At 35.8% G+C, this 22,775-nt stretch overlaps 1 protein-coding gene across 4 annotated transcripts in view; it reads left to right on the top strand.

Moving 5' to 3' along the window:
• Nucleotides 1-22,775, top strand: part of LOC111926851 (guanine nucleotide-binding protein G(I)/G(S)/G(O) subunit gamma-4) — a 94,583-nt gene that overhangs the window by 31,055 nt on the left and 40,753 nt on the right. For all 4 annotated transcript variants that reach the window (XM_086877767.1, XM_086877768.1, XM_023923592.2 and 1 more), the window contains exons 13-30: nucleotides 240-384; nucleotides 1,165-1,338; nucleotides 2,755-2,915; nucleotides 4,345-4,535; nucleotides 6,026-6,271; nucleotides 7,856-8,029; nucleotides 8,298-8,447; nucleotides 9,066-9,203; nucleotides 10,900-11,098; nucleotides 12,279-12,410; nucleotides 14,489-15,128; nucleotides 15,569-15,746; nucleotides 16,656-16,825; nucleotides 18,296-18,526; nucleotides 19,420-19,586; nucleotides 20,068-20,220; nucleotides 21,414-21,605; nucleotides 22,103-22,281. In XM_086877767.1, coding sequence (XP_086733893.1) covers nucleotides 240-384; nucleotides 1,165-1,338; nucleotides 2,755-2,915; nucleotides 4,345-4,535; nucleotides 6,026-6,271; nucleotides 7,856-8,029; nucleotides 8,298-8,447; nucleotides 9,066-9,203; nucleotides 10,900-11,098; nucleotides 12,279-12,410; nucleotides 14,489-15,128; nucleotides 15,569-15,746; nucleotides 16,656-16,825; nucleotides 18,296-18,526; nucleotides 19,420-19,586; nucleotides 20,068-20,220; nucleotides 21,414-21,605; nucleotides 22,103-22,281 — 3,620 coding nt within the window. The remainder of the gene's footprint in view (nucleotides 1-239; nucleotides 385-1,164; nucleotides 1,339-2,754; nucleotides 2,916-4,344; nucleotides 4,536-6,025; nucleotides 6,272-7,855; nucleotides 8,030-8,297; nucleotides 8,448-9,065; nucleotides 9,204-10,899; nucleotides 11,099-12,278; nucleotides 12,411-14,488; nucleotides 15,129-15,568; nucleotides 15,747-16,655; nucleotides 16,826-18,295; nucleotides 18,527-19,419; nucleotides 19,587-20,067; nucleotides 20,221-21,413; nucleotides 21,606-22,102; nucleotides 22,282-22,775) is intronic.

The following is a 22,775-nucleotide window of genomic DNA, read 5'->3' on the forward strand; positions in this document are numbered from 1 at the left end:
CAAAAACATGTAAAGTGCTGAGTTAATTTTAAGTTCTTCTATTGCTGTTTGAGATCCAGCTGTGTAAAGAGAATCGAGCTTTTTAGTCAACCCACTTAAAACAAGCAAACCAAACCACCTCAACCAAACAAAAACCAATTCTATGCAGTACCTGAACTGTTTCTTTTCACACTTGATATATGTTGCAAAAGGCATTGTTGTTGTATTATATTGTAATTGCAACATGTTTATATTTCTAGAAGAAACAAAGTCTATAGGAATGGAATATGTAAGCCTGGGAGACAAACTTGTTGAAGACGGCTGTATTCATATAATTTCACTGGGTTCCAAAGCTCTGATGATACAAGTTTGGGCAGACTTGAACACTGGAGCATTCATATTTCGGTATGATATATTATTCCAGCAGCAGTCCTGTGGACATATTGTATTGTTACCTCTTGTAGCAACTTGCAGAGAATGCTGATGGAGAGTAGAGAACTAATTTCTATAGTAGAGACATCTTGCACACTGCCGGGGCAGCATCAAGTAAGTGTATTGGATACAGATCTACAGGTTTATCAGCTTCAAACGTTAAGCTCTGGTCTTGCGTGTTTCATGTAATCATTTATAAATAACTGCCCACAAGGTAGCAATTCAAGTTCTAATGAAATGACACAATAAATGTGAGAAGATAGAAAAGATTTTTGCAGCTGTAGGTTTTCAAACCTCAGCTGTGAAAATTGCTGCTATGTAATACTTACTGGGACAGTCTTGGTTTTAATCTTCTGAGCACATTTTAGCCCTAATTTAGTTCTCATAAGTAATCCTTAAGTATCCTTGAAATGTGTCTAAAACTGCAACTTGAGAACTCTTCACTTCAGTGTTCAAAGCATCTGCATTTTTTTCAATTAATTGAATTCAACTTTTCTCTAAAATAGAGATACCTTTATCTTAAATGTAAGCAGATTTATGCAGACAAGTTGAATAAGTAAGGTGAAAGTGTTGTGATTATTTCCCTAGCTTATGTTGAGCACTCTAAAAATAGAACTGTGATCAAAAAAGTTACCTGTCATAGTTAAGGAACTCAATGTCAAATTAACTGAGGCCAAAATGTGCACATTTGGGGCTTAACATGCAAGTATAAAAACGCACACCCTCATTTTTCCTTTTCTGTTGTTTTCGTAGTATGTGCATGGACCCAAATGACGAGATGAAAGCTGGTTTGCTGGCACGGGCTGAATCTCCAGGGAATGTTTTCCATGTGGGCAGGTGGCAGCATTTGGCATTAAAATACCTGCAGAAGCCAGAAGGCAAGAAAAATTTCCATGGAAAGGTGTTGCTGTGGGTTTCTGGTCAGAGGTAAAGAACACATTAGTTGTACCTAGATGCTTATCTTCTTTAGAAGATATTTTCTGGTAAAAAAAAATCAGCAATATTTTGGTGCAAACTGCAGTTAAGATTGAGTAGTCTTCTAGGAGAATAGGAGAGGGATTATGTTACACTGTTTGTAATTCTTTAGAATATTAAAGATATCCAGAATATTCATGGATTACTTTGAGAATTGACAGTTTATAGCATGGACCAGTGCAGACATCAATGTTTTTCTGCATCACAAATTGATAAGAGGCAAGTACAAGACTTTCAGTAAGATGCAAAATAAGCTATGGCATGAAGTTAGCAGTAGGCATAATATATCTGGTTGAATCCAAATTAAGGAGGTGTAGGTCAGGTACTGGCAATATTGTTGGAAGTAGGAATTAAGAGGAGTAGGAGAAAAGGCAGTCACTTTGTTCCACTGAGAAGAATGAACAGAGAAGAAGTTAAAATGTATTTCAGACAAGAACTGACGCTGAGAAGTACTACTTCCTCTGCAAAGTTAAGGTCCGTGCTCCTAAATGAGCTACCTGATACCAGGTTGAGTGGACCTGTGGCTGTATGAATTATTTGCTGGTTAGAGAAATGGGAATTTATTAAATATCCCAGTCTTTACCCTTTATTCCTTCCAAGTCCAATCTGTGAAGGCTGTGTTAAGTCTGTGCATGCTGGTATTCAATAAAGTCCAAATATGGAGATACAGGGGAAAGCAAAAAATACCACAATGTTCCCCGCATGTGTAGCTATTGAGGCCTCACTATATATAGATTTAGTTGGTAGTTTGCTAGTAGTTAGGCTCTTTCAGGAAGCTGTGACTGACCTTTACAGTCCAATCAGTCTGTTTATGTAAAGGCACATAAAGTTAATTGGATGCTTTCTGAAAGCATCAGGCTTTATTGCCTGTGGCTGTGCAGCACAGCATTTCTGAAAATGTTTTCTGATACAAGCAAATCCTCAACATGGTGTTTTCCAGCATTTGTGAACCACGGTTTTCATGCTGTACATTGGCATTCTCAAAGGACTTTGACTTGTTAGGAATAGTAGAAATGATTGAAAAATTGTGTTATTTTAGAAGTTCGTATAGTGTTACATACCATTTCCTTTTTGAGGTCAGAGGAAAGAAGGAAGGAATTTCAGAGCTAGGAAAACTTGATTTCACGGTTACCCTAGATGGGACTCTATTCATCTGTCCTGTGCAGTAATGGAATGCATATATCATTATGTTATTGAGTTTTAAGGTGCCTGGAAGTTGAAGAGAACCTCAGTAATTTAGTGTTGATTACAGTATGGCTTTGCACCTACTGAATATTAAAATGAATTTTAAACCTAAGCCGAATATCTTAGATAGCAATTTTGATCAGTTCTTTGTATTTAAACTTGTTTGTTTGTATGTATTTTTAGGCAATGTGAGATCAATTTAGATTTTGCACTACCAAGGAAAACAAGTTTATCATCTGACAGTAACAAAACATTTTGCATGATTGGCCATTGCACATCATCCCAAGAAGATCTGCTTCGATTGTCGGGTAGATGGGATCTTGGAAATCTGCTTCTATTTAATGGTACTTTTGTATGCCTTTTTTTTTTGAATGACTGCTCATTTCCTCTTTCCCCTCCAAGATCAAAGGCTTATTTTAATAACTTGTTTAACATGCCAAGTTTTTACAGTAAAAACAATACACCCTCTAGCAGCATAATATATCAGAGAGAATGTAGGCAAATGTTTAAAGTATTGGATACTTACTAATGTGTTCTTCTGCCATATTTTCTTGCTTTCTGTTTAGTGCCATAATTGGCAATATTCTTAGAATTTTTTTAAATAATACCTTAGGGCAGGGGGTGGAGATAGTGATATTTGCTCTATTTTTTTTTTTTTTCTTAAAGCTCTCAGTCTCTTACCTGGAAATTTGATTTCACTTACCTGCTGCTAACCTGCTAGCTTCAAATTACATATTTTTATTGATTAAAAATATTAATAAAGTTAAAAAATATAAAAAGCTTAATATTAAGAAGTTAACAAACTCTGAACCACTGAATGCTCTGAGTTAAGCAGGTTTATTTCTGGAACTTGTAGTGTTACTTTGGAGATTTCTTAGGTGTATAACTCTCGTCCTTCCTTGGGAAGTCTTATCTAGTTCTTCTAGGTGTTTGCTTAATGCTGAAGGCTGAACCCTGCTGCTTTGTCACCTGGCATTTCAGATGCTGTGGCCCAGTCAGGACTACACAAGCGAGATCAGTTTGCCAGGATGTGTGGTGCACACAGGTCCTCTGTGCTTAGGTGTTTATTTGTGGGCCATAAGCAAGAAACTTGTCATAAATGTAACCTAGAGAATCTACATGATCTGGCTGCCATATGCCTGCTGCCTGCATAACTGATGTATCCAGGGAGCCCTGAATTTGCTGCCATAGATTTGTCATGTACCCACACACCAGACCTGGGTCATTCTGGATGCTTTTTTTGAGTTTGTGTTCTCAGGTTACAGATGACCCAAGATATGCTACCCAGCTACCCAGAAAGGGGAGGAAGGTCCATTTGATCTTCTTCCTATGGGGTTTTTTCCCTTCTGTCAGTTGTAGTGAGCTGTTGTTGCATCTTGCTTAGTTGCTGCCCGAGTCTCCAAGACAATGCAGCATGTTGTTACTATCTGTAATCTTGCTATGCTTTGTAAGCTTTGAGGAGGCTTGGATAGATGACTTCTTAATTTTAAAAAGTGAAATTTTTCAGAGATGTTGATCTTCAGTTCATGCAGGTAATTTTCCTGGCTTGGTTTCAGTTGCCTTTATCACTGAATTAATCTGGCCTGTGATGTGTCAGAAGTCACTGATCCACTGTAGCTAATAGCAAGCATTAGGCTGCACTGATTGTTTTGTCATCAGAGCCTACAAAATCCAGCTGGTGATATTTCTTGTAAAGTCTCTGATCCTACTATGTATGTATGAATTTTGCTTTATTGTAAAGAGATGATTTCTGGATTATTTTCTGGATTTTAGGTGCAAATATTGGACCAGAGGAAGCATTTTACTTATACACGTGTGGCCCGGACTTCACATCTGTAATGCCTTGTAAATATGGCAAAGCATTGACTGACTGCTCAAAGTACATAAGTAAAGAGATTCTACAATGTGAAGAAATTAAGGAGCTCTTCATGACAAAAAAGGAAGTGGATGTTGGGCTTTTAATTGTAAGTTTCTACTTAATCTTTTAGAACTGATGAAGAAAGTTGGAACATGTTTCCTGCTGTCTCCCAAAGTGCTTTATTTAATCAAAGCAGAGAGGGTCAAATACTCTTCTCATTAAGATAATTTTCTTATCATTTCTTATTTTAATGGGAGCTGAACTCCACACAGGGTGACCATTTCATCTTGCTTTAGGTTGGGTTCTGAAAATTTCTAGATGTTCCAGCATCATAGTGGATCAACATGTATCATAGTGGATAAAGAGGTACCTTCAAAAGCTCTAGGATGGGTATATAGCTCTTCCCTCCATTAGTGTAAAAGTAGCCAAGAACTGCTGAATTAACCTTTTAGGACTAAAACTGAGAAGAGAAATTATGATTTTTCTGGCTTTAAGGAGCAAAAGAGTTAATCCAAATTCCTTGAAGGTTTTGGAGGAACTAGGTTTGCATCACATTTGGCTGAAAACTAATTTTTCAGCTGGCAGACACTGCTTTTCTCATCTTTCCTGACTGAAACAGCCCTGTCAGATGCAGGTGTAAATATACTTACTGCTAGAAGAAGAATAAAATAAAACTTGCTTATCAGTGAAGCCTGCTATATTCTGGGAATTCATACACTAGTAATTCCTGCTGTATGAATTGTTCCCACTAGAGGGATTTCTGATTTCATTTTGTAGCTGTAGGCAAAGGCTCATTCTGTCTGGATGTGATCCTTGTAGACAATGGTACTAAATTTTGGTTTAGAATAGGTTAAGAAGAAATGAATGGGACAAGAGCTTAACAAATCAGTCATGCAATTTATAAGCTTATTTTGCCTTACAGAACACCATATAGGCAGGGATAAGAACCATGTGCTTAAGTGATAAATTCATCTTCGCACTTTTGCATAGAGCGCAAGCTCCTTAAATTATTTCTCTAATTTAAATAACCTTCCAAATAAGATCATTTTACATTTCTATGAAAATAAGTTGCTTTCCATGGGAGCTTTGGTTTTGGTTTAAGTCTCTTCATTAATGAAACTTGTGTTGAGTTTCTCATATGGCAAAGCTGATTAAAGAACAGATTTAAAACAAAAAGCTGGAGAAGATTTTAAAAAATATCAATATTTTGGACTTGCCATTTTAGAGAAGGAAACTCTTTACTCTATATGCTCATTTTATTTTATATTTGTCAGTAACTTTTTTTATGAAGAACAGTTATATAATTTGTCAGGTGAAGAGAAGGGGGTCCTTGGAGAAATTTCTTAGCATTTTCTTAATTTTCTGTGCTTTAGTTATTGCATGAGTTTACAAAGATTTGGGAATCCCGTTGCATTTTATTGTACATGCATCCACTCACTGCATGCTAATGGCAAAGTAGAAATGAACTGCCGAAGTTTTTACTTTGTTAGGCTGTTAGGTAACTTTTGTGTTTGGCTTTTTGCATCCTGGTGTGTGTGGGCGTGGGGTTTGTATTAAATTTCTAGAAAAAAATTAAACTCCTTTTTTTGTTTCCAGGAGAGTCTTGCTGTTGTTTATACCACAAGCTGTCCTGGTCAGTACACCATATATGAGCCTGTCATTAGACTGAAAGGTCAAGTGAAAACTGTACCTTCTCAGAGACCTTTCAGTTTGAAAGAAGTTCAGAGCAATGTGTTGGACCCCCATCACCTAAAAGCACTTCAGCCAGTCGAATATAAAACTCTTCAGGGTATACTACATGAAATTGGAGGCACTGGTGCATTTGTTTTCCTCTTTGCCAGGGTAAGGGGGCTGTAGGGAGATTGGTGTATGCATGTGTTCTCCCATATTAAATTTTCCTTGTATCTTGGGTAGAAAATCACATTATTCTAGCTGCCTTGCTCTTGTCTGCGTGCTGCTTTTCTGTTAAAGAGAACTTGTGGAAAATACCTGTGGCGTAAGACTGCATCATGCAGCTTGTCTTAAATTGGAAATGTAATTATAATTGTTGCATTATGGTTTTTATAATATTGCCAGTATGTAGGATGGGCTGTTACATTCTGATTTAGAAATGGGGCTTTTAAATATCAAAAGAGTTTATTTTTGGGGATGTTTTAGAACTGATTATATTTTTTGTCTCTGATTTTGAGGCATCTAGATTCATTGTGTATCTTTAACCACAGAATATTCACAATGCAACTATGAATAAATATGAAACTACATGGTGTGCAAAACTTTATTTTTATTTAGTGAATAGTGAGAGTCTTTCGGTGATAACTGTTCAGCCGTGTTTAAAGGCTTATCCTAAGAAAAATTGGTATTTGAAAAATAGTAAGGCCTTAACTTAGTTACTGCTGAGCTGTGACCTGTACATGGAGAGGCTAATATTTGTGCTAACAGTCCCTGAAGTACTACAGTTAAATCAAAATTTTACCCTAGGTCTAAGACTTGTCTGATTTATATGCCTCTGGTATTGCTCTGAAAGATATGGTGAGAGTAGTAACAAATTCACATTAGATTATGGTTATAAAGACACTGCCTGTTGTAATTTCACCACTGTTAGTGAAATCTGAGGTGATAATCCTCATCCATGTTATTTTATTATATAACTTTATGCCAAGTATCTGCTATAGGTCCTGCTGAAGACTGTTTGCATCAGTAAGGCCAGCAAACAGATCAGCTGTGAGACAATACAGGTCTTATAATACAGGTGTATAAATGTGTAAGTACAGCAGAATTAACAGGTACATGTCAAGAAAACCCATAGGATCTGAAATCCCATTAATGTGAGATTTCATTCTTGTATATTTTTGGTGAAAATACTAGTTGCTCTTGGGATTAAAGAATTATAGAAAGCAAAAAGGGGAAAAGGATTTGTAGTCTTCATCTATAAAATTGCTGGTCTCTTTATGGATAAAATAAAACTTTTAATGTTTGTCATTTACAGTCACTTAGTCTAGAACTTCAGGAACCTTTTTTTGTAGCTTAAATACTTCAGAAAAATACTTTTCAGAAAAATACTTTTTCAGGGGAAACAGTTTATTCTTATTACTGGCTCATGTATTTCACAACCTTGTGACTTTGTAGTATGGCAAGTACCTTCTACTTAAAATTTACTTAGAACAGATTTCTTTCTTAGAAAGGGATTCTTGTAATGGGACTTGTATTTCCTTAGCAGCTCATAATTTAGCACAGTAGAAATTGTCACTTCAAGTATAATAACTAAATGTACACACAGACAAATTGAAGGTTATGTACATAATCTCAAATATCTCATAATCTCTTTAGAAGAGATTTAATCCATAAGTAGTTATTTAGGAGTGCAACCAAGCTTTTTTCTACATGTTTCTCACTTAAACTGTCTTATTGAATTTGCCTTTTCCTCAGGTAGTAGAGATTAGCAACTGTGAAGACACTCAAGCTTTAGCACTACAACTTATACTATCTTTAACAAAATACAATCAACAGAGAATACAGGAGATGGACAACTGTAATGGTTATTCTATGATTCGCCGGGTGCTAATCAAACCAAAATGCATTGTTGGATTTTGCATGCTGAAGGTAAAGTCCTCTTTTAAACCTGATATTTTTTTCACTATCTAAAATCTAAATCTATAAACTTCTCTGAGATTTTAATTGTACATTTGAAACTGTTTTTACAAAGACAGAACAGTGATTTGAAGCATCATTGGTGTTGAGCAGGTAGATATGTCTTTCCTGTCAAGAGTATGCTGTCTCTTTAAAGATTTTAATTTTTTTTATAAATTGGAGAGAACAACTGTATTGTTTTCTTTTGATACTCAAAAAAAAAAAATCCTCCCTCTTTAAGACTCTCCTTGAAGGATGCTGCAGTGATGAGATTCTCTGTATAAATGAAAATGGGCAATTCCAGCTTGACCCTGATTCTACTGCAGTTATTCAGGATGTCCAGTTGCTAGAAAAGCTGCTTCTTGACTGGAAGATATGGTCTAAAGCAAAGGTAAATATTTTAATTTTGGAAATTCTTCAGGTCTTAAAGTCAATATCTAAAAAAAAAATAAAAATAAAGTATTACCTAGTCTGTAATTCATTTCTCCAGTTATGTGTTGAAACTGGAGGAGTAGCAGCTAATTACTACAATTTTCTAAAATTAATGTTCCTTGTTTTTCTTAGAATAGCTGTTTGTAATATCAATCTCATCTGATCAGTGATGGAGGTAGCCTTAGTGTATTAAATTCTGTAAATATGTTGTATGCGTATGACTTCTTAATTGAATTGATAATTTTTTTTTGTGGAGAAACTAAGGAGGACCTGTTTTCTTTTGGAGTTGAACTGTTCAAAATAACTATTCAGGGTTAATATAGCTAAGAATGTACAAAGCTAATTTTAGACAAGTAATTTTTTTTGCAGCCTAATCATTAAAATATGTGTAATTTTGTATGAGCATGACTTTTCTGATTAGTTTCTAACCTGTTCTGACCTGACCACTTGCATTCATGTGGTTATCATCTTAAGTGTAAAACTAACTTGACTTTGTTGTGTTTGGGTTTTTTTTTTTCTCAGTATGTAGACTCACAAATATATTTTTGAAGCTACATTCATGTTTTTTGTTTTTCAGCAAGGTGTTTGGGAAACCCTGTTAGCAGCTCTTGAAATCCTTATCAGAGCTAACCATCACCAACAGATGTTTAACATTAAACAGCTATTGAAAGCTCAAGTGGTCCATCACTTCCTGTTAACTTGTCAGGTTCTGCAGGTACTTCCACTCTGAAATCCTAAGTTGTGCTTGGCAAATACTCATTTTTACTTGGGGAGGATGGGGTAGAAGGGACTAAATTCTGTGGCAAAAGTTGAGTAGACTGTCCTCTGTGCTTCTAGACTACTTCCATCTTCAGCAGGCACTGTTGCTGTAAACTGGTACAGTTCCCTACTGGTGCGCCATTAACTGCTGGACAGAAGGAACAAAAGCTTGTAACCATCTGGTGTGATTTGGAAAGGCTCTAGGTTATTTGCAGAGCCATACAGCAGCAGGAGATGAAATGAATTGTCTCTTTTATATAGGAAGACCTGAGATGTCTCTTGCTGGTTCTTGTCTTCATTACTGAAAACCAGATAATCTGCAGGTAGTGAAGCTGTCTGTGCTGTATCTCATCAGAGCTTGTGGGGCTGCCTGCCTGTAGTGCTCAGTCTGAGCACTCATCCCATAATTTTGGTACAGTAGTAGCTTCCTCCCTGGCATGGAAACAGCTATGCCAGAAAGGACTTTAGAGAAATGCTTCTGTCCTTTGATAGACATTTCTTAAGAACATAATTTTGAAATGGTTTCCTGCTTAGAGTACATGTATCTATTTGTGAAAATATGTAATCATTTTTTCCTGTACTCTTATTTTCTATCTTATGTTGCTTTTTATTCTGAGTTTTTCACTTCAGCATATGAAATGTATTTATTTTTTTCCTCTTTCAATGATTTTTTACAAAAATATTTTCCTCATTTTAGTTTCTTCATTTTTATGTGGTGTTCCCTACTTTTGGAACTTTTTAGAGATATAGTTACTTCCAAGATTGTAAACTAGTGCAAATGCCTAGATACTGAGTGTTTTGTAATATTTCTCCTGTCATTTTGCATATTGGGAAAAAAATTAATTTATTGATTAAAAAAACTACTCAGATTGGTCAATGATTTGGCAGTTTTGTGGGGGCTGATGAAACCAAGGTGAAACTATATAAGCTATTCTCTTTAGAGAAACTTAAATTAACTTAATATAGTCTTTTCCCACAGCAGTCTCAGTTAGGGTGTTTGGGTATCAAAAAAGGAGGTAAATTCAGAGAAGTTGTAAAGAAGGAAGATAATCACCATGCTTGCCTTACAGCGAGGTTTCCCACAAATTTCTTGAAGTTTTGTTCTAAAATATATGTTCTTTTAATAGATATTTTGAGGTAGCTGTTGTCAAACTATGTAGAATGCTTGATTAAGCTGACATTATAAATATAATTATCAATTAATCTCAAACGTATGTTTATAAAAATGGCTACTGAAGTGGAAATGCAGAAGACTGTGTGGTACTGTTCAGGAATTTATTAATATGTTTGAATTACTGGTATTGGCAGCTATTAATTTCTTTACAAATACTGTAATCCAGTGACAAGAAACTATACTTTCAGTGGTGATTCATGTCCTAAAGTTCCAGCATTGCATGGCAGAGCAGTATAGTATGGAGAAGGGGCCCATTTTTCTAAAAATCAACTTGCATAACATGTGCAATGTTTGGTGCATGATGGACTTAGATAATGTTCAGGACATACAGTACCTCCTCTCAAAATTAAAGAATACAGCTTTATTAGCTGAGCTTTTTTTTTTTCTTGTCTGTTCTACTGCAGCATGACAAGTTAAAAAAAAAAAAAAGACCGTTTCTCAAATAAAAATTACAAGTTGTGCTACTCTTTCTTTCTAGGAGCATAAAGAGGGACACCTTGCATCCCTGCCTCGGGAGGTTTGCAGGTCATTTGTGAAAATAATTGAAGAAGTGCTTGGTTCTCCCCCAGACCTGGAATTGCTGACACTGGTTTTCAATTTCCTCTTAGCAGTTCACCCTCCCACCAATACATATGTTTGTCACAACCCTACCAACTTCTACTTTTCCCTGCACATAGGTAAATATGCAACGTTTAAATAAACAACAAGATAAAAATCTGGTAATAAAATAATACTTTAAGAAAACCTTTTCTGTATTTTAATGACAATATATTAAAAATTCTTGAATGGTTGGGACTTAATACTGTAAATTACTTTTACTTTTCTGAAACAGGTTACAGTTAGATTTTGTTTACTTGGAGAGCTTTCTTCATAGATAATTTCTCTCATGGTTATGCCTTTAATTTTCTAAAAGTTTGATGCTGCTAAATGGTATGCTTAATTTAGCTGCCTGTGTGGACATTTGTCTGTGGGCAAATTTAGGGAAAAAAAATCTAGCTTACCTGTAAATGCAGCTTCTTCAGAAATGTGTATTTGGTCCTTTATCCACTTCTACTTTCTTGTTTCCTGTTACTGAATTCCTAGAAAAATAAAGAGCCTGAGGAGCATTTTTAGCAATAGATGATTTGCAAGACGTCAGTGTTCATTATTCATCAGTTCATTGCATAGAAGCTCCTGGCAGTGCTTGTGGGCTTTGAGGGGTACAGACCTAGAACAACAGCTGCTTTAATATATCTGTACTGGATGATCATGTTGGCAAAATGACTGATGTGAGCTTTAAGATATATTTCTTGCTGCTCTTAAAAATGTGAAACAATGTATAGTTCATGCTTTAATATTAGCATTGTGCAACCTAAGCTGTAACTTATGTAAACATGGGAAAGCATCATCCAGGTTTGAAATATTTTCTCCTTTGGCAAATACCCATGTACCTCAAGTTTTAGTGATCAGTTTCAAAGGCAGCACAGTTTTGTTTATCTTTATCTGTCCTCTAATACTAACTGCTGTAAAATTTTGAGTAAGGAGAGAATGCATGTTTTGATACTTGAAGCCTTTTTAGGCTGTTTGAGAACACCCACCTGTTTTTGACATGACAAAAAGTCAGTTGTCACTGCTTGCATGCCTGCAAGGACCACCTTTAAATGTAACCACTTTAGTACTTCATAATATTTTTATTTTTCTAAAGTAAATTTTGAAGTCATATCACTAAAAGTGCTTTTTCTCAGTTGTTTGGACTTGAGCACTTCTCATTAGCCTATAGGGGTTAGCTCAAAATATAACCACCTGACTACTCTGAGTCTAATTTACCAGCCATACGGACAAAAAGATTTTATATAACTTTCACCCTTTTCTTTCTAGATGGCAAAATTTTCCAGGAGAAAGTTGAATCACTTAGGTACCTTAGAAATTCCAGCAGTGGTGGGAAGTCACTAGACAATTCTGCATTTGTGATTACATCTCCAACTGGATTTACAGCTTTACCACTGGAAGGTAAAACAATACTGGAAAAATAAGGATGTTAAGACACAATGTTTTGGCAAATGATTGGACTGCCTTAAAGTGTTACTTTCCCACAGATATTTCTTATAAAGTTGCCCATCCCTTGGAGCTTGATGCCTGAACAGCAGAGTAAGAAGGATGGAAAAGAACATGCTACCTAAACTGCTCTTCATTCTTAAGTTGAAGCAAATTGCCACATTGATGGCTCAGGCAGTGAAGTGGACTAGATAAGCAGAATCATTTCATTTGTTAAACAGACCTGCCAGAGATGTATAAGAGTGCCCTGACCAGGCAGCAGTTGAAGCAGTGAGCCATAAGCAGCTATCTTATCTGGGCAGAAAGCATTAAGCTGATACTTTTCTTTATTTGTGCATAATCCCTAACAACAGTCCAAGTGTGTCATATCATGTGTGACTGGCTATATTCTTGGTATCACAATGTAAAACCTTTTACAATTGGTATCTTGTTACTTTCTTTAGGAAAAGGAACTTGAGTTTTCAAGTACTACTTCAGTTGAAACAATGTTTATTCAAGTTTTTTTTAGTCTTTTTACTAAAGAAGTGGTATGAAGAACATATCACAGTACCAAATTGTGTATGGAATCAGTCCTTTTCCCATATGGAAAATGTATGAAATCTCATTCTTCTAAACGAGTGCTTTTAGTATTTTTTTATATCAGTATTACCAAATTACTGTTCTTGAATAGAGATTATTCATGTGTACCAGCGGAATGAGGACTACTCAATTTCTTTTTGTGAAAGTGGATGTTTGAGTGTTTGAGATTCTTAATTTGAATTTCCAAATTTATATAAATAAATGTATAATTTATATAATCTTATATTTAATCAAGAACTATAATAGTGATAGGACAAGGAGTAAATAGGTACAAATTAAGAGGGGAAGTAGGAAAATTTTTTTTACTGTGAGGGTAGCAAGACACCAGGACAAGTTGCCTAGGGAGGTTGTGGATGTGAACCCTGGCAGTGCCCTAGGCCAGGCTGGATGAAGCTCTGAGCTACCTGGTCTAGTGGCAGGTGTCCTGCCCATGGCAGGAGGTGCTGGGACTAGAAGATTTTAAAGGTCCATTCCAACCCTTTAACGCTGTATGATTCTATGAAATATCTGAACTTGTTTGTGTGTTAAGTAGCCTGCTGCCTGCATGTGGGTTTGCAGTTTGTTGTAGTGCCTGCTAATGTGTATGAAAGCTTGACTGTAAGACTGTTTCAGCTGTAGATCTTTCCTGTTGTGTGAGGGCCAGCTTGGTCTGGCTGTGTTGGCACGTGTATGATATTCATGTATTTCTTTCATATCTTTCTCATAAAAAATACATTCCTAATGCATCATCATTGCATTAGTACTAACTGATGCATAGTTTTCAAAATATTTGTGAATAAAAAAAATTCTTCTTTTCCTAGACTAACAGGGAACTGCTTTTACCTGTCTTGTATACAGACATCTTTCTCTCTTAAAGATATATTTTGTTCACGACTTGTAGTATGCTCTGAAAGTTTGACTGCTTCAGGTCAAAATGTGCAATTAAAAGCAAGCACTGTTAATCAAAACACCTAATTATTTGTTCTAAATTTGAAGTATGTGTAAAAACTCGGTGTAAAAGAGTTGCTGAGTAGCAATTTGATGTCCACTGAAATGCTGCAGATTGGACCTCTTACACAAAGCTCCAAATAGAGCAAGCTGCTTTATTTGACCCTGCTTTGAGCAAGGATTCTGGTGTAGACACCTCCAGATGTGCCCTCCACCATCCTTGATTCTATAGAAGTTCATGCTGAGAGTTAGGTGAAAGGATCCAAACTTACATCTAGAAACTTCAGAATATTGGCAAAAATTACTTTGCGTTTTGTTTCTTTCACATTTGTGACTTGCTAAATATGTGGCCGCATAATAGTTTACTGTCTCTACTTTGATTAACCAGATCTGGGCTATGTTAGGCACTGAATCATTTTTGCACATAAAATTAACTTGGGTCACTACAATTTTAAATGCATGCAACATTAAGAGAAAAGCTGGGTTTTAGTGTGGAAAGAATGCTGAAGATATCCTTATTTCCCTAGGTAGCACTTCCAAAGCTAGTGTACAGCAGAAGATAAGCTCTCAGGAACCTAGAAGGCTTTCTAAAAGCTTACCAGCATCACCTACTTCCTCACCCCAAGTTCATCGAAAAAGACTGACTAGAAGAATGGGAAGCAGTGTTGATGACCTGCAGATCCTTGGTGAGCGTGACTACATGGATCTTCAGGGTCGAATTGGTTTTGTAGAAAGCTCTGAAACTATAAAGAGAGTACAGGAAGAACTCTTCCTTAGCAGCTGTGAGTCTGCAAAAACAGTTTGTGACTCAGAGCTAACATCTGCCGAAACATTTGAGGATATTGCAAAAGAAGTAGAGTTATCTGAAAATGCATTAGAGAGTAAAGAAGCCGATACAGACCTGAAATGTAATGAAGCTGGTGGTGGTGGTGCAGCTGAGGCATCGCTCCGTCGTCCAGACAATCTGAAAGGACTGCCTTCATTTCAGAAGGGACAGGGTCATTTTGCAGGGCTGGGTTTGGCATTCTCTGTTCTTGGAGCATCATCAGCCATTGCTCGCTGGCCAAGCTTTGCTGACAAGAGTGTTCTTCCTGAAGACTGGGACAGTCTTGCTTTTTCTTCAGCTAATGAGAATACCCCAAAACCACCTGAAAGCCCTGATGACAGGTAAACACATAAAATAATAAATTAACATGAGCTTTAATTTCACAGTTCTTGCTCTTGATTACTATTCCACAGAATTCCAAGTCTGAAAACTAAGGGAATGTTTTCAATGGCTGTCATATAGAAATTTATTAAGCTTTTAGTGTATAGAATGTTCTGTTTCAGTTTCTGCTGTATTTACATAACAAATTTTAAAAATAGGGATTTTTGCTATGTGCAGTAAAAGTGTGAACTGCTCACAAAAAAAGTTATTCTGATCAGATTATCCTTTTTACTATCTGCCATCATAAAAATAAGTGTTAATGTAGCTTGGTAGTCAAGAGTATTGGAGAAATGATATTTTCCAAGTTTCTAACCTGAACCTTCTTCCTGTCTCTCAAGAACTGCAATTTCACATTTTTTAATCTTTCCTGCTGTGGTAAAACATTTTCCTCTGTTTTCAGATGTGCAGAAGACTACCTTGTGCTTATCTGTTGTGGATTATATGATCTCTTGCGTGGAGTTCTCCTAATCCTACCAGATATCATGCTAGAAGATGTGATGGACAAACTTATCCAACCTGATTATCTTATAGTTCTGGTGAACCACCCATCTCCTCTCATACAACAAGGAGTCATAAAAGTAGGCCTATATCCAATGTTTTCACCTAAAAAGTTGTGAACCAGCATAATTAACATTTTGGAAATGAGATTAAAATTTTAAAATTTTTGTTTAGCTTTCTTAAGTTTTCTACATTTATTTCTGAGTTGTGAGACAATTTTTCACTCTATGGATTTTAAAAAAAACCAAAACAGAGCAAATCACAAAGCAACATAAACACACACTCTTGAATAGATAAATATAGTGCCTAATGTAAGCCAAAGGCCTTAAGAGCTTATGACAGCATTGCCATTGTAAATGGAAGAAACAGTGCAGAAAGTCAGTAATGCAAGACATGATGCAGTGTGTAAAAAAAGTGCTTGCACCTTAGTTTGACTTGTAACAGAGTTGACTTTGAGTTACGCTGAGGAGTCATCTACGCATTTATGAACTGAAGATGGACTTGAGGCTTCAAAATGTTTTCAGAGATTTTTGTAGCATTAAGGACAGTGTTTCTGTATGGTGGCATTATGTAGATAAACTTAGAGTAATTTCTATTTTAATTTGAAAAAGAATAAAACTATATGACTTTATTGAGAACAAATGTCATGCTTGCATTTGCATGCACACCAAAGTGTAAGAAGTGTAAGATTGAACAAGTATAAAAAGTTTGAGTATTTATGTATGCATTTGCTAACTGTTGTGTGTGATTTCATCTGCCCCAATCTTGATAAAAAATGTAAGATCAAAAATATATTATCAGATGTCGATTGTAATAAGGACAGTGTAGATTTCAGCTGCAATAGTATAATTGATGTTTGCAATTTAAAAAATTGCATCGATGTTTGAATAAAAAAAAAAAATTATTTCAATCACAGACAAGAATTTAACTTTCAGGGCAGTTATATTAAATATTCAACTCTTACACCATAATTATGCATTTATTTTTAGTTGTTGGATGCATATTTCAACAGAGCAAGGAGGGAGCAGAAGGAGAAATTCTTAAAGAATCGTGGCTTTTCTTTGCTAGCCAACCAGCTGTATCTTCATCAGGGGACTCAGGAAGTTGTAGAATGCTTTTTGGAAATGCTTTTTGGCCGCTCTGTTGGCCTGGATGAAGAGTAAGTAATGCTGTGCTTTTATGTCCTGTAACAATATGTGAGTTACAAGCAATGCATTTTGCTGGTCAACAACTATAAAAAGAGTTCCTTCAAAACTGTTTTGATATGTTTTGCTTATTTAGCATTGAAATGTATTAAAATCCTTCGAGCCATTGGTTGTCTCTTAAACTATTTGTAAGCAACTTCATCTGATGGCTGTCAGCTGGGATCTTGTAAACTCTCTGAGGCACTCAAAGTCTGAGGCCTTGAACTCAAACGTCGTATAATCAGTTTTGCTCTCTCTGTTGTCTCTGAAACTGATTTGTATCCTTAAAATTTTAAGTAGCAGTCACTAGACTTCTCCTCTTGGATTTTGGTAGGTAACTAAGGAAAAATCTTGATGCCACAGCTGCTTCCTTGTCTTGGCTCCGAATTTAAATGGCTGTCCCTTTCAGGGAAAATCCCAGACATACACCATTTTTATGAACCAAAGAGTCACCTCATATTGACAGAAAAGGAGATTACCTTTAAGCAGACATCTATATAAGTAAATTATATTTTTTAGCATTAGTCTGACTATGTAATGCTTGTATAGACGTCACATGTTTAAATATAATCATTGGAAAAATCTTGCAAAAAGTTCCTTCTCAATTGCTACCTCTGCAGAGCCAATTTGTAATTTGTAGCCAAATTCTGCCTCTTGACCTGATCTTCACCATTCAAAAGCTCTTCTTGTTTAACTGCAGTATTTAGTTATGGCTGCTTAGTTTGCCCCGAAGCAAACTACTTCTGTTACTTCTTCAGGATTTATTATGGGGCTGGAAAGATAATTCTAATGCCTCAAGTTTTTAGTATTGTGTATAATAGTCATATGATGGGCTGATAACCTTATAATAGTAATGCAGTTTCTTAGTGCACAAATAAAACAAGGTCTGAAGCACTGCGTTGAATTCTCCAGTCTCTACAAGCCAGATGCCAAGCTTAATTAAAATCCAGCAGTAGTGGATATAGAGTATCAAACCTGCTGCCAGTCAGTGTATTGTTATAGTGGTGACAAGCTGTGTCTGTTCTCTTGATAAGTGAATATCTTGATAAGATAATAATATAATATAATTAAAATATAATATAATAATATAATAAGTTAATATCTTGATAATAGTGACTATTGGAAAGGTGATGCAATGGTTTTCTGCACTGATTAAAAACCCCCCTCTATTTTCATGAACTCAGTACTGTAGACAGTTGATAGTTAGCTGAAGTGTCAGATTTATTTGACACTTCATTTCTTTGTGGCTCTATGAAAAGTTATTTTTCTCTTACTGGATTTTTTAGTAGACAGGTATTGTTACTAAAATGAAATGTAGGAAATTACCATGGACATCCTTGCCAAAATATAAGCATATGATATATAACTGGTACTCCACTTGCATGTACTGTTTTTGTTAGCAGATTGTTCTTTAGGATGCCATTTACTCATATTTCTGTTAACAGATTTGATCTGGAAGATGTCAAGAATGCTGGACTCTTTCGAAAATGGTGTGTCATTCCTATTCTGGGTCTAATAGAGAATTCTCTCTATGATAATGTTCTGCTCCACAACTGCTTCTGTCTCCTCCTGCAAATCATAAGTTCCTGCTCAAAAGTTGCAGACTTACTGCTTGATAATGGTTTGCTCTATGTGTTGTGTAATACGCTGGCTGCTCTCAATGGACTGGAAACAAAGTGAGTATTGTTTCTGTTGCTATCAAATATTCTAGGCACAGCCTTAAGGCTAGCAAGAAATTACTGTATTGTATTGTACTTTTTGAAATTATCAGAGACCATGTAGAAAATAGTGGGTTTGAGGTTTTCAGCTTTATACCTGTAAGTTCATGTTCAGTCAGTTCAAATAATGGAATATAAAATGTTCTTTCCATACCTTAAACAGTCAAGTGAAATGACATTTTAAAATGAGTTTGTCACACTGTCTGCACTTTCAATGCTTTTCTTAATAAAACTGAACAGTAAGATAAAGGCACAGGAAATGGCAACATTCTATCTATGGCCAATATCGAAACTGAAGAAAAGTCTCTTGTGTACTGCCTATGATTAATATTTGAGATTTTGAGTAACTTCAATGATTTTATTAGCTATGAAGATTCTGTTACAAAGGTTATATAGGGAACAAAAGAAAAGACAGGGTTTTGTTATTTTATTTCATTAGTTGGTATCCTGAAGAAATGGAAAGGTTTCTTTTTTACCTCAATATAGTTTTTGTCCAGCATGATTATAAAATGAGATTATCCTGATATTTTCTTGAGAAATATGGGATTTCAGAGTTGTTCTTTAACTTAAAAAATCTGATAGTAATACATCATTGCTTTTCCAATAAAAATGTGCTGCACTGAACATTAGAATGCCTCAAAAATTTGCAGGCATCCAATCTGCCAAATTAACACTAAAGCAATGTCTTGAATTATAATTTTCTGGTCTTCAGCAGTGACATTTTTATATGAAGTACAACATAATATTAGGTAGAGTTGGCAGAAGTCACAAGGGGAATAATAATGGGTCTTGTTAAGAGTTATGATCTACTAGAATTGTCATGTTTCTGGTAACTACAACTTTGTTTGCAGCATTCCCTTGAATGACTACAAGTTACTTGCATGCGATATACAACAGCTGCTGGTAGCAGTTGCAATTCATGCCTGCAGCTCCTCAGGTTCTCAATATTTTCGTGTTATCGAAGATCTCATTGTGCTGCTGGGTCATCTCCAAAATAGTAAAAATGCAAGGATGCAAAGTAAGTTGTCTGCTAATTTTTGGGGTCATGGGACCGGAGAAGTAAATTCCTTCCCCACTGTTTTTTTATTTAATATGCCTGCTGAGGGAGAAGGGGGAGTTTTCTGGTGGTGAATCTTTCTCTTCTTAAGTGGTTCTCAAATTAGTGTTTTCCCTTAGGAGTCTGCCTTGTGGTCAAGAATTGTGTGCTGCTAATCTGAAAGAACAGTGACTGTAAAAGTTCTTTAAGAATATTTAAATGAAAACATTCTGTACAGTTTAATTTAGCTTGTTTTAAAGTAATCAAATTCAATGGCTTTTCTATGAGAACTCATTTCTGTAGTGTCTGTGGAGTAGTGAGGTGACTCTGTGTGACTCCTGTGGAAGTTAGAGTTTTATAGTTCTTGACACATTTTGTATTTTGACTTGCTACAAACATCTGGTAAAAAATCCTGAAGATGTGTAAAGCATGTCATATAGACTTTGTATGCCTCTCTCTCTAGATATGGCAGTTGTTCTGCAGTTAAGAGTTCTTCAAGCAGCCATTGAATTAATAAAAACCACAGCAAGCCAAGATGGTCAGGAGCAGGCCAGTTCAGCCCCAGCACCCTCAGCACCACATCGCACAATGTTTCAAAAGCGCAAAGGCATCGCGGGTGAGTAGCAGAAGTGTAGAGTTCTTGTATTTTCTCCTGTATATATTACTTGATGATTGCATGATATTGTCTTCTCTGGGGATTCTCTTAAATTCACAAGTTGCTTAGTAAAGATGTTTTTAAACTAATTCATAATGCTTGTAATAGCCAACCTCACAGTAAGGTAATGCCAAAATCAAGTTAGTGCTTGTAACTAACACAGGTATGATGTGGGGGTTGCTGTGTTGCACAACTTCTCATTAGAGAGAGTCCTGAAATTGTCTAAACCTGCCACTCCAAATTTATACTTGGAAGTGCCACTGTGGTTGTGTTTTTAAAACCTGTGTTGACTTCTAGCTTTAGCAGTAATAGTTTCCCTGTATTTGATAGCTAGTCAGTCCTTCGGTAAAGGTTTTGGATTTGTCTGGATGTAAGTTGATTTTGTATGTCTCTTACAAATAAAGCTGCATTAAACTTCACAGAAGATAGTTTAAAAACCTGGCAAGCACTTATTATTCCCTGTTTACTATGGGAATGTTTCTCTTGAGATGGTCAGCTTTTGAGACCCCTCTTCATCAACCTAGCAACCTAGTGAAATGTTTTTTTATATATATATATATGTTCAGTACAGTGAAAACGTTTTTATATTAGTGAACCTGTTGAGGCACTAAAGATAAATAGAAACAGTTATCTCCAAAAGAAGGAAGCACAATCAAGACGTCCCAGTTCATTTCAAGAAAATTCTGAGGAATATTCTTTTAAGTTAGATACTGTGCTTCTGTTAGTGGCAATAGATATGGTACAAAATGTGTTTGCTGATATGTCTGGCTCATCATTTGTGCTGATGAACCTACTCTGAAATATTTTGTTGTATTACTGATTTTCAGTCCTTTATCCTATTTATACAATAAAAAGAAGAATAAAAGTAAGTGGGTTTGGATGTTTAGCACAAGGATATGGAAGTCATACAATAAATCTAATCTTGAGACTAAGTCATTTCAGATCACTTATTACTTGAAATTTATATATTTATTTTCAAAAAGCTTTAAAAATAAGACAAACACCCAATGACACATATGTTCCCTTTGATACTGATATATTTCAAATGTTTGTTTCTTTAAATGATGCGAACTCTTTGGATGAAAGTAATTGCTGAGTGATTGAGTTCTTGTGTGCATTTTAGTGGAATTCTATTCATACTTCTCTCCTTAAAGCTTCCAGGAAGTTTTCCCTCGCTCAGTCTGATGCTCTGCTGGTGAAAATGCGCTCACTAGCAAGTGAGGAATTCAACATGATGATGCAGCGGAGAATGAGCCAAGAAAATCCTATCCAAGCCACTGAGTCTGAGTTTGCACAAAGGTTACAGAGGCTGACAGTTTTGGCTGTTAACAGGCTCATTTATTTAGGTAGGATTTCTTTTTGGTTTATTTCTGTTTTGATGAGAAATGAATTATTGCTTTTGGAATGCAGACGTGTTAGAGAGGAAAGTTGTTCTACTGACACAAGTTTAATGGATTTAGCCATAAAGCATCGTTCTCCGTGGCTTGTCTCTGTGTTATGTAACTGGCAATCTGGGTAATGTTTTTATCTGAATGAACTGAACAAGTTATTTTATTTTTATATTAGTCTATTCATGTGTTAACTGCCTGAATTATTACCTGAAGATTTAACTTCCAAAGGGAGCACCTGTTCCCTTAAAATGCTATTTTTCTATGAAATGGCTACATTGATTAGCAAGCCTTGATGACTTTGAGAGCTAGTTCAAATTCTGCAAAAGCAAGGGACAGTGTAAGTATGGTAAATATATCAGTAAAGGCAGTATTTGATATAATGCCAACTAAAGGTTCGTAGGATTGTCTTGCTTGAGATGGTACTGATCAATATGTACCTCTTAAATTTTAAGCCTCTACTGAAGAGTGCCTTGATGTACTGGGTATAACAGAAAATACAAGTCAAAGCAGACTTTCAGCATCCCAGCTGGAAGTTCCCGAAGAGGAAAGCCAGCAAGAACTGACTAGCAGAATAAATCCTTTTCTTAAAGAAATGGCCAAAATGTTGGTGGAAGGAATCAAAGTATCCACTGTAAGTAATAGATGCTGTCTACATTAAAGCATATTTATCAGGAGCTTTCAGGGCATAGTGTATTCTATCCATAAATGCTTTTCTTACTACCTCTGTCTGTTCAACTGTGGCAGTAAAAACCCTGTTCAGCTTCCCAGTTACTTTGCAGTTATAAAATAAAAAATGGATCTGTTCTGATTTTTACCTTTACATTTAGTAAAATTCTGCTTGAACAAGAACACAGAATTTAAATAGACTTTCTTGTACTGTGAATATTTGTTTGATTTCTTAAACTTCAACACTGAGGTTTGCTGAAGCCTATAAAACCAGATCTTCTGTGCATCCACAGGTGGTAGAGATTTTTTGAGCAATTTGTTTATAGTATATTTTAAAGTTGGAAAGGAGAGCTTTCTCTTTTTTCAATTCTTGCTAAAGTGCTGCAGGTCTTCTAACATACAGGTGTTAGTTAGCTTGTCAGCATTCTCAAGGTGATCAGTTTTTGCTTGGATAATACA

Source organism: Cyanistes caeruleus, chromosome 2 (assembly GCF_971803275.1).
Source record: "Cyanistes caeruleus chromosome 2, bCyaCae1.hap1.1, whole genome shotgun sequence".
Classification (NCBI taxonomy): Eukaryota; Metazoa; Chordata; class Aves; order Passeriformes; family Paridae; genus Cyanistes; species Cyanistes caeruleus.